This window comes from Eumetopias jubatus, unplaced genomic scaffold (genome assembly GCF_037043125.1).
Source record: "Eumetopias jubatus isolate StellerSeaLion01/CBP00866 unplaced genomic scaffold, mEumJub1_p1.0 scaffold_11, whole genome shotgun sequence".
NCBI lineage: Eukaryota > Metazoa > Chordata > Mammalia > Carnivora > Otariidae > Eumetopias > Eumetopias jubatus.
The window spans coordinates 17631950-17644394 of NW_028274817.1; the positions used below are offsets into that span (position 1 = coordinate 17631950).

Sequence of the window (12445 nt, forward strand, 5' to 3'; positions counted from 1 at the left end):
CCACTTACAAAGTGACCCACACAGTTTCACAACGGGTTGGAGGAGTAAGTTTAAAGTCCTGCATCAACATGGGTGGTCAGGGGTTAGGAACTGGCTCTCTGTTCCAAAATTCAGAACGCCCAAAGAGTAGGGACTCCAGAGTCGTACTATTTACTGGGGAGAACTTGAACCCTAGTGTCAACAAACAGATTATTGGTGTCTGCAGTATCACCTCTGTCGCCCCACAGGAAGGCCACTGAACCCCACTGTTTGCTGCTAAACAGACACTTGGCCAAAGCGGGGAGAAAGGCTACTGTGGGATTTGGAATTCATTTGTTCATGGAGAAAAAAAAAAAACATTTAAAATACCCATTATATCAGGGCGCCTGAGTGGCCCAGTCCTTAAGCGTCTGCCTTCGGCTCAGGTCATGAACCCAGGGTGCTGGGATCGAGCCCCGCATCGGGCTCCCTGCTCAGTAGGAGGCCTGCTTCTCCCTCTCCCACTGCCCCTGCTTGTGTTCCCTCTCTCGCTGTGTCCCTCTCTGTCAAATAAATAAATAAAATCTTAAAAATAAAATAAAATACCCATCATATCTATTTGAAAGATGATTATTGTACTATATATTAAATACATGTTGAATTAAATGGGCTGGTCTATGAATCTCCTAGCCAATCACAACATTGACCACATAATCCAACATGGACAACTAAAGTCAGCCAGTTACCAAAGGACAATTGCTGTCTGATTCCACTTATTTTTTTAGTTTTTAAAGATTTTATTTATTTATTTATTTGACAGGGAGAGACACAGCGAGAGAGGGAACACAAGCAGGGGGAGTGGGAGAGGGAGAAGCAGGCTTCCCGCCGAGCAGGGAGCCCGACACGGGGGTCGATCCCAGGATCCTGAGATCATAACCCGAGCCAAAGGCAGACGCCCACTGACTGAGCCACCCAGGCGCCCCTGATTCCACTTATATAAGGAACCCAGAGTGGTCAAATTCCTAGGGACAGAACGTAGAATGGGAGTTACCAAAGACCGTGGAGAGGCGACAATGGGGAATTATAGTTTAATGGGTATAGAGTTTCAGCTGAGGAAGATGAAAAAGTTCTGGAGATGGATGGTGGTGATGGTTGCACAGCAACATAAATGTACTTTCTGCCACAGAACTGTACACTTAAAATGGTTAAATGGTAAATTTTATGATGTATATTTTACCACAATAAAAAAGAAACAGCACGTAAAATTTTATGGAACCACAAGGGAAAGGAGAGGAGAGATCATCTTGCCACATGCTTTACTACCCTTGAGTCATTTTCTTCCAAACTAGAATACCTTCTCTATACTCCACCCTCACCAAAATTATGCTCAAGTTCTTGTTCAAATGCTACTCCTTGTTAGAGTTATTGTACTTGATGTACCCACAGATAAGTGGGTAATGCGAAGCAAGTTAGATATCTGGGGCTAAGAAGAGAGGCTAGAACCAAAGACATGAATTTAGAAGTTGTCATGATAGGGGCGCCTGGAGGGCTCAGTCGGTTAAGCATCCAACTCGTGATTTCAGCTCAGGTCATGACCTCAGGGTTGTGGGATTGAGCCCCACATGGGGCTCGCGATCAGCATGGAGTCTGCTAGAGATTCTTTCCCTCCGCCCCTCCCCCCTTTCAAATAAATCAATCTTTTTTTTTTTAAAAAAGAAATTGTCATGATAGGGTGGATGAGACTGACCAGGGCAAATATGCAGAATGAAAGGAGTATACATAGTAGGGCACTCAATAAGTAAATGTCTGCTAAACTGAATCTAATATGGGGCTCCTTAGAGTGTGTTATCTCAAGTTTAAAGCTATATTTGTTTTGAGGAAAAAACATTGTAAGGAGGAAAAAATTTTTCCCTCTTCAACTTCCTTCGAGTTTTATAAGAAAACTCTCCAAAACACAATTTTTAACTAAGGAACATTCCAGAAACATTCACCATACACTGGGAATAAACACACACAAAAGTCTCAGGAAAAACAATGAGAAGGTCACAAAACTTTACAGACTCTATTCTGGAATATTTTACTTCTGTCATTCAATTCTTTTTTTTTTTTTTGATAAATATCAAGGTGGTGGTATGTGGGGGGGCATATTTCCTTAACATAAACAGAAATCTAAAGGCGATTTTCAGCAACAAATAAAGGCATGATTCAAATTCTATTCAATGCCCGAGTGAGCTTCATTTTAAGATTTACATCAAACTAGAAAAATATTTAAAGATTATAAAAGATTTTTCCAATATTATGAGATCAGAAGGGAAGGGTTTGCTTATTTTAGCATTCTTCATAAAGACTAACTTTGTCTCTCATGAAAATCTGCAGTGAACTAAAATTAAAGGAAAATACTGTGGTCATACTGATGTTTGTCTGGTTTTTACTCTTGTTTTTAAAAATGAAGTTATACAGTGAGCTCAGTCAAAATGAATACCTTGTACATTTTTGCATGTTTCAAGGAAATCACTACAACTACATACAGTTTCAGAGAGCATATAATTTTCTCTCAAATGCAATAACTTTTCCTCCAGCTTACAGTGAGGTCTTGGTTATGTATGATATGCTGCGTAAAGAGAACCTGAGAAAAACCCATATCCTACTATACTCAATTAACTTGACTCACAGAATCCCCCATGTCATCTGAAATGGAAGGATGCACCACAATAAAAACATAAGTCGATTGATAATGCAGGTCCCTGATGGTACTTAGAGGATGTAGCCTTGAGTTATATTGACTGCATTAAACAGAACCCTATTATATTTGATGCGATTTTAGTTTTTTAAAAAAAGCAAGCCTACAGAGTCTCACTATGTTTTAATATAAATGGAAAATAAACAAGTTGGTCAATTTAAGTTGGTAATTTAAATAAATGATACTAAAAGGTTATAAAATCATAAGCTATTTCTGTGTGTATATATGCACATGTATACAGAGATAATACACATACATTTATTTACTCTAATGTAAATAGAGTCAGGATACAAATAATATCAGCCAGCTGTGAATTTCTACAATTTTATCAAGAAGTGACATGGTTTTCAAAGTAGTCTTTCATATCGTGGTCTTTAATTAATGATGGTAAAGGAGAAAAAAACAATTCAGTTTAATCCTTTAAGAAGACATCGTGTATAATGGCCCTGATTCACTGACTAGTCTGAGAACATTCCATAATCAAGATTTGGACAAGACAATCCATTTTATTTATTTAAATATTAAGTATTTATGGGTGACTGGTACATGTACACCATGAGGGGAATTTTTTAAAAACATGAAATCTTAGGAATAAATAATACAAATAGAGCTATTAGAATTCATTTTCCATGAGAGTACTGAGTCTGAATCACCAAAGGCTATAAGCATCCAATGAAAACAGTCAATACCACGTTGATACCCATTTTCAATATAATATAGAATAACCCATTTGGAATAGGGCTTATTTAATATTTTAAGTCAGTTACCAAGAAGAGCTTATCTGTTGTTACAGATGCCTAAGAATAGCAAAGGTTTAGGTTTGCTCTAGAGTGGGTCTGGAATTACCAGGATTCAAGCCAGAAAGAGTAAACCAGAATGCATAAACCAACAACACACACAACAACAACAACTTCCTGAGGCTGCCTCAAACCAAGCCTGCTATGGGAATCAGGAGGGGGACCTAAATGTATTGAGACTGAGTGACCTCTCAGGATTCCTTAAAAAAGAGTCTGATCCGCTAAATAAGGTTTTGTAGGAAAGAATTCAAAAGCAAAATATGCCACAAAGAATCAAATAATTTTGGGTACAGTTAAAGAGAGTAATGGCTAACACTGAGAAGTAAATTGAACAGGAATTACCATCTCCTCTTGGAAGCCTTTCCCTCACACCAGCGCCGTCCCCCCAAAATGAGAGAAGTGACTACTTGCCTATTTGTGCTCCATCTGTACCTTGTACATACTTAATCACAAAATCTGCACCCTTTTAGTGCAACGTGGGACTGTGCACTCCTTAACGGCAGGGGTGAGTTATTCATTTTTTTTTTTTTTGGCATGAATTTTACCCTCTTTTTAAATTTTTTTATTTTTTTATCATGGCATATTAGTCATACAGTACATCACTAGTTTTTGATGTAGTGATCCATGATTCATTGTTTGCGTATAACACCCAGTGCTCCATGCAATACGTGCCCTCCTTAATACCCATCACCAGGCTAACCCATCCCCCCACCCCCCCTCCCCTCAAACTCTCAGTTTGTTTCCCGGAGTCCATAGTCTTTCATGGTTTGTCTCCCGCTCTGATTTCCCCCCTTCATTTTTCCCTTCCTTCTCCTAATGTCCTCTATGCTATTCATTTTTTTAAAAAGATTTATTTACTTATGAGAGGGCGGGAAGGAAGGAGCAGAGAGAGAGAATCACCAAGCAGACGCCTGCTGATCGTGGAGCTCAATCAATGGGGCTCAATCCTACGACTCATGAGATCATGACCTGAGTCGAAACCAGGAGCTGGAGGCTCAACCGACTGAGCCACCCAGGTTATTCATTTTTATATCTCCAGCACCTAATACAGGTATGACACATAGTGACAGGCTGTTTAAGGATTTATTCTACTATACATTCATTCCACATTCATCTAATTCATGTAATATTAAACAGGCTTTGTAAAAAGCCAGTGAAATTTATGATTTCTAAATCAGTAGTAACTAATACAGATAGATTATCCTAGGGTTTATTTGGTCAGCACAATATAAAAAGATAGCATTAATTCTTATGCAGGCCAATAGCTTGATGAGTTATAAACACACCCTTTTTGGCCTAGAGATAGATGAACAAAAAACCAACCAAACAAACAAAACTCTTTCCCCCCTTGTAAACCCTGAAAAGCAAAGACCTAACTAATACTGCCTTCCTTTGAAAAATTTCAACATGGGGATAAAAACTTTTAATTTTAGGGGCGCCTGGGTGGCTCAGTTGTTAAGCGTCTGCCTTCGGCTCAGGTCATGATCCCAGAGTCCTGGGATCCAGCCCCGCATCGGGCTCCCTGCTCTGCGGGAAGCCTGCTTCTCCTTCTCCCACTCCCCCTGCTTGTGTTCTCTGTCTCGCTGTGTCTCTCTCTGTCAAATAAATAAAAATAAAATCTTTAAAAATTTTTTTAATTTTAAAATAATTGTAACTCTAACCTAAGCTAGAATTTTTCTATTTATTCTTCACATTTCAATAGGCACAGATCCTGACTTCTTTTTTTAAGGTTTTATTTATTTGAGACACACACAGAGAGAGAGAGAGAGAGAGAGAGAGAGAGAGAGCACAAGCAGGGGGAGCAGCAGAGGGAGAGGGAGAAGCAAACTCCCCACTGAGCAGGGAGCCCGAGGCGGGACTTGATCCCAGAACCCTGGGATCATGACCTGAGCCAAAGGCAGACGCTTAACCGACTGAGCCACCCAGACGCCCCAAGATCCTGACTTCTAACTTTGGAACTCAAGAACTCTTGGGTTTTACTAACCCAATCACATCTCCATCTGCCATGACCTCAGGTGTCTGCTAATTCCACAATCCTGGAAACTAAAATTCCAACTTCTGTTGGGGAGGGGGGAGAACAGATAGTATTCCATTTGACTCCACTTCAACAGATATTTATCATGGACTTCAGATGTGCCATGTCCTGTGCTAAGTGATGTAAAAACCCAGACTGGTTGAGCTAAACTCCCTGCCATCAAGGAGCTCATAATTTGGAGGGAGAGAAAGATGTGTAAATAAGCACCGTAACTCAATGGAATACATGACATGCTTAAATATTCCATCAATTCTGAGGTTGAGACAGACTGGACCATTGAGAATAATGTGTGAAAGCCCAGGGGGAAAGCTCTTTCCTGACAAAGGATATGGCTCAAGGACCAGCTGCATTTCTGCTCCCCTGTCAATCCAAAGTTCAGGTGTGGAATAACGGTGCGGCCGAGTGCTGGGATGCATTCAGGATACAGCTGCTAAATCTAAAAACAGTCTATCTGGCATTTATAAATGGAGCTGGATTCTGCCTGGAGGCCAAAGACTGCCAAATCCTAATTTAAGACATTGCCTTTCAAAAAATAGAATTAAAAAAAAAAAGAAAGAAAAACTTATAAGGAAAATACCTTATGACTTAAATAATACAACACACACATTACCTTTAAATATGATCCAAAGTATTTTGTTACATATGAGCTGTCACACTGACTCAAAACAGTTATTTCTTGCTGAATGTCTTCAATTTCATCTTCGGCTTCCTCGAGGTCTATGATTTTAATAGCAACCACTTGCTGGGTACGGTTATCAATTCCTTTGAAAACTTCTCCAAAGGAGCCTTTCCCAATGCGTTCTAATTTTGTGAACAGTTCTTCTGGATCAGCTATGTTATTCTAAGGGGGGACCGGGGAGAGAAAGAAAGAAAAGAACACAAATGTTTTGCATCAAATTTCTTTTACTTGAAAGGAAAATAAATCACATAAGACAATAACACATTTTTAAAAGCATACAAACTCCCTTGACTCTCCACATGTGCTTTGTCAGAGCAATTATAATCCCAAACAGCCAGCTAGTCCATATTCTACCGGATCACCCACACTAACTGGGCTTAGCTGATCCTCTTACCACAAACAATCCCATAGAGCAAATGTTGTCTCTGCTGCCTGCCAAAGGGCCAGGTACTTTTTACTTTGACAACAGCCTTAGCAACATTTTTTTCTAGATATATTTCCTTAGGCAAGGGAAACAAAAACAAAAATAAGTTATTTGGACTATACCAACATAAAAAGCTTTTGCACAGTGAAAGAAACCATCAACAAAACGAAAAGGCAACCTATTGAACAGGAGAAGATATTTGCAAATGATATGCCTAATAAGGGGTTAATACCTAAATTATATAAAAAAACCTTATACAACTCAACACCAAAAAAACAAATAATCTGATTTAAAAATAGGCAAAAGACCTGAGAAGACATTTTTCTTTTTTAAGATTTATTTATGAGAGAGAGAGAGAGAGAGAGAGAGAGAGAGAGAGAGAGAGAGATCATGTGTGCACATGCACTCAAACAGGTAGGAGGGGCAGAGGAGAGGGAGAGAATCTCAACGAGACTCTCCACTGATTGGGCCCCGATCCCAGAACCCTGAGATGATGACTTGAGCCGAAATCAAGAGTCTGATGCTTAACCGACTGAGCCACCCAGGTGACCCCCGAATAGACATTTTTCTAAAGGCATCCAGATGGCCAACAGACACATGAAAAGATGCTCAACATCACTAATCATCAGGGAAATGCAAATCAAAACCACAATGAGATATCACCTTACACCTGTCAGAATGGCTGACCAAAAAAATAACAAGTGTTGGCGAGGATGTGGAGGAAAAGGAACCCTTATGCACGGTTGGTGGGAATGTAAATTGGTGTAGCCACTGTGGAAAACAGTATGGAGGTTCCTCAAAAAATTAAAAAGAGAAATATCATATGATCCAGTAATTCCACTACTGGTTTTTACCCAAAGAAAATGAAAACATTAATTCTAAAAGATATATGCACCCCTATGTTTATTGCAGCATTATTTATAATAGCCAAAATATGGAAGCAGCCCAAGTGTTCATTGATAGATGAATGGATAAAGAAGATGTGGTATATATATGATAGAATATTATTCAGCCATAAAAAAAGAGCAAGATCTTGCCATTTGTGATGACATGGTTGAAACTAGAGGGTATAATGCTAAGTGATATAAGCCAGACAGAGAAAGACAAATACCATGTGATTTCATTTATATGTGGAATCTAAACAAAACAAAACAAAACAGACTCTTAAATACAGAGAACTGATGGTTGCCAGAGAAGAAGGGGTTTGGGGGGCAGGCGAAATAGACAAAGGGGATTAAGAGATACAAACTTCCAGTTATAAAATAAGTTATAGAGATGAAAAGTCCAGCACAGGGAATATAGTCAACAACATTACAGTAACATTGTCTGGTGATCGATGGTGACTACACTTACTGTGGTGAGCATTAAGTAACGTATGAATCATTATGTTGTCAACCTGAAACTAATATATAACATTGTATGTGAATCATACTCCAAAAAAGGGGGGGCAGGCACTTTTTAGTATAAAGCAGCTGACTAGACAGAGTTTGCACATTAATGCAAGGGTAGTGATGGTGAGAGACCGCGTAACCTAAGCTGTAAGTAGGTGAATTGTTTAAAATTCTAACATCCTGCCAGCAAAACATTACCTTTACACTCTCCTCTTTCCAACTTTGACATTCCAATCACCCCACCTGTACTCCTAAACTATCATGTGAACAAAGAACGCAAAAGACTCAAGAATCTATGAGTCTTTTCTTCCTTCACTTGGGATCCTATCTGTATGTAACATTCTCATCAATGGCTGAAATAAGATTCTCCGCCTTGATCATAATTGCTAGTGCTCATTTGGAAATGGTACTACATTGAGCTTCCACAACTCATCATGCAGTAGGAATCCAGAATCAGTCAACATTTTGCTACAATAAAATCTGGAATGAAGCATAGGTTTTTAGGTTAACAAATGCTTCAGATATTCATAAATTCACTGTCCCTTCCTGATTCAGAAATATCCTTTGCCTTATACAATTTTGAATTCAAACTTGCCTCCCACGAGACAATATTTATATCCTTACTTAAAACTCATATTGCTGAATATGTACTACTGATCAAGTAGAAACACAGGATTTCCAAACCTCCCCAAAAAGGCATGTTATTAATTTGTACTTAAATACTTCAAAAAACAGAAGGATGCTATCTAGTTCTGGTGAGCTGTATATGTTTAATCTGTCAATGGGACCTACATTATCTGTTCATTTACTACAATTTTACCTAATCAACAATTTCAGGAGACAATTACAGAGTTAGCATGTTCCCTTAGATTTTCTATTAGACAACAAAATCATTAAAGTTTATTTTTGTTTCTCATTAAGTTGTTTGCATCAGCAACAGCATCAAACAGATCCACTAACAATTCCATTAAACTGCCGGCCTTTGAGTAGCTAAAAGCTTATAACTGATTTTGAAAAATTTCACCAAATTTTTTTCAACCTGCCCAAAATTCAGTTTGTACATGACCTGCTTAATTTATAAGCTTCCCCATTCTCCTTGATTTTTTTCCATTTCTAAAAGATGTACTTTCCATGTAGTAGTCTCTCTGATACTGCAAGCTACTTGTTATCCCCACCCATCTCCAGTACCCACATGGAACAAATATATCTTGAGCTTCCCATACGGGCTTTTTTTTTTTTTAATTTTTTTATTTGACACAGAGAGAGAGGGAGAGTACAAGCAGGGGAAGCCGCAGGCAGCGGGAGAAGGAGAAGCAGGCTTTCTGCTCAGCAGGGAGCCCAATGTGGGGCCCAATCCCAGTGTCCTGGGATCAAGACCTGAGCCAAAGGCAGACGCTTAACCATCTGAGCCACCCAGGCACCCCCCATACGGGCTTTTAAAAATAATTTAGATTTCCAGTAGGCTGCAAATGCGTCTTGAATGCTTACATTTTATTATATACCTTCTCTAAAACTTGAGTAGCATCATTATTAATTTCCTTGGTGTTCCCTTAGCAAGACACTATACTTTGTTGTGGTTAGTATCACATAGTAGCTAACCCACCAGTCACCTCTTCCTACTTTTGGTGATGATTTTTGTCTTTCTAGTACCTACTGGCAAAAATACTCTCCAAAGCTCCGTGATAGGTTCACCTCTCTGTAAGTTGCTAAATTCAGTGGATTTGGAAAAATAAAAGGAACAAATCTTTCCATTTTTCTGATACAAACACAAAACAAATCTGAAAGTTGTAAGTACACCAATGATTAAAAAACACATAGTATGCACTCTTTGGTAACACATTCTGGACTAGGAAGTGTATTTGTTAACTTTATAACAAGAGTTTTTGTTGTTGTAAGCAACAAAGATTAAATCCTAATCTCCTTAATTCATGTTTTAAAAGGATTTCACTGAAACAATCAACCCCTGGGAGAACACAGCCGTTCTATAATAAAATGGGTTCCTGAAAGTATGTAAACAAAGATTTAAACATCAAGTCACACTTTGTATTTTAAACAAGCTCTGAAGTGGATCCTAACTCATGATAGTTTCTGATTTTAAATCAAGGAATACCAAGTCGGACAAAGGAAAAGAGAAAGCTTTTACACAATGTTTGCACTTCCCACTCCTTTATTTTGGGATGAAAACTTGTCATGCAGAACTGCAACATCTAGAGTCGGGGGAATCATGAAAACAACTTTTCCTGAGGAGAACCTCACCTCCCTGACTTCCAGAAGATAATACCGAAGTTCTATCTTTCCCTTCACCATCTCACTAGCTTCTTAAACCGAAGTATACCAAATCTTTATTAGGACAGGTATGCTTTCTGGTTGGTTGGTTTGTTTTTGTGCAAGGGCAAAATCAAGCAAATACATGGTAAGCATCTCAAGCAATGCACTAGGAAACAACCTATATGAAGAAACTGATTTGGCCACCTGTTCATATCACTCTTCTTCAGAGTCTCTAAGAATATCAAGTCAGCTTCCTCTGCATCCCAATCAAATTTTAAGAATATTATAATATTAGAGAATATTAAGAATTTCCAAAGAATATTAAAATCTCCTAATCTTCCTACCTTTACTGCAAAATCCCAGTTTACTACTAGATCCGTATTTGCATTGCCTTCTCAAAGCCCTGGTGCAGGATGGAGCTCTAAGTTCGATAGCAGCAAACGGGAGGAACGGCTACGTTAACTTCACATGGATTTACAACTAACGGTAGAGGATTTATACATGCCCCACAAAAGCAGGTCTGTGCACGTGGGAACCTCACAGGTCCACCTCAGGAGGTTCATCAGACTATGCTTGGGTTTGAACTCTTCGGCTCTAAGTACACTGTTAACAAATTTAAGTCTTAGAAGTTACCATTACTACTAAAACATAACAGCAGCAACAAGCTTTCAGTGTGGAAATACTCTTAGCATGTCCAAAAGGGACATCTTACTGTGGAAAGTCAGGGGCAGATGCAAGAAGGCTTCTTACACACTTAAATCACAGAATCAGAGGGCTGGAAGGATTCTTAAGGGTTCTCTAAGGGCTCTCCGGTCCTGGCTGCACATTAGAGTCACCAGTACAACTTTTAAAATGCAGATACCTAGGCCTCATCCCCAAAGTACTGATTTGGGACTTCTGAAATTAGGGCCCAGCAATAAGTTTTTGTTTTAAAGTATTCCAAACTACTTCCTATGTAGTCATTTTGGCACCAGACTTGACATTGGCATTGGGAACCACCGAGCAGACATCTGAAATTTGTGTCCTTGATTATAGGGAACTCATCACCCCTATTTTTTCCAGGCAAGCCTGTGGCTCTCTTCTAACTGTGCACACTAAAAGTGGACAACTCAGAGATTAAAAGTAAACCGAAGGCCACTTTGGTATTTATATATACATAGCTGTATTTAAAAAATTAAGTCTGCAATACTTCTAAGGACACATCTCTAAAATTAGTGCCTACCCTCAAATAAGACCAGAAAAGTAATATTTACCAAAACACACACAGCGTATCCCGTATTCTCTCTCACTCTCTCTCTCTCTTTTTTTTTTTTTTTGGTAATTACTTCAGTTTATTCCTTCACTACCCGGAGGCCAGGACCCCAGGAAGTGCCACAAAACTGAGGCAGGATAGCCCAGAGTGCAATCTCCCATACTCTTTGTGTATGTATCTTTGAAAACTTTTTAACACAATATGGTACATGTAATAGTAGAGTACATAAGAGGCTCAGATCTAATTGATGACAGTTTTGAGTTAACAGTCAACATTGGCAAAGAGTAAAAGTTTAGCTAGTAGAAAATGGGTACAAATTGTGGAGGCGGGTGGAGGGAAGGAAAAAAGGTTTCCTTGACCCTCTTAAGGTCCCTGGCTGGGTCTGAAAATTAAACTCACAAAGATGGATTAACAGAAGAAAAGCATATACATTTATTTAATCTAAGTTTTACACGATAACAGAACCTCCATAAAGAAATGAAGACTCAGAAATGGCTACACTGGTGGGTTTTTTAAAAAAAGACTTCCTTCCTTCCTTCCTTCCTTCCTTCCTTCCTTCCTTCCTTCCTTCCTTCCTTCCTTCCTTCCTCCTTCCTTCCTTCCTTCCTTCCTCTCTCTCTCTCTCTCTCTCTCTCTGAGAGAATATGAGCAGGAGAGGAGCAGAGGGGAAAGCGACAAGCAGACTCCGAGCTGAGTGCAGAGCCTGATGTGGAGCTCAATCCCAGGACCCTGAGATCATGACCTGAGCCAAAATCAAAGTTGGAGCTCAACCGACTGAGCCACCCAGGCATCCCTTAACTGGTGTGTTTTAATGCTAGGTTTGACAAAGAGCAAAACATTGTGGAAAAGGGCAAAGAGTATGAGCTAAATGTACTAAACTGGGGGAAACATAGCAAGGTCT

General features: G+C 39.2%; 1 protein-coding gene across 1 annotated transcript in view; it reads right to left on the bottom strand.

The window, feature by feature from the left end:
• STK26 (serine/threonine kinase 26) overlaps nucleotides 1–12445 on the bottom strand; it is a 52963-nt gene that overhangs the window by 16015 nt on the left and 24503 nt on the right. The window contains exon 3 of the mRNA XM_028092694.1: nucleotides 6141–6371. Within this exon, the coding sequence (XP_027948495.1) occupies nucleotides 6141–6371 (231 nt within the window). The remainder of the gene's footprint in view (nucleotides 1–6140; nucleotides 6372–12445) is intronic.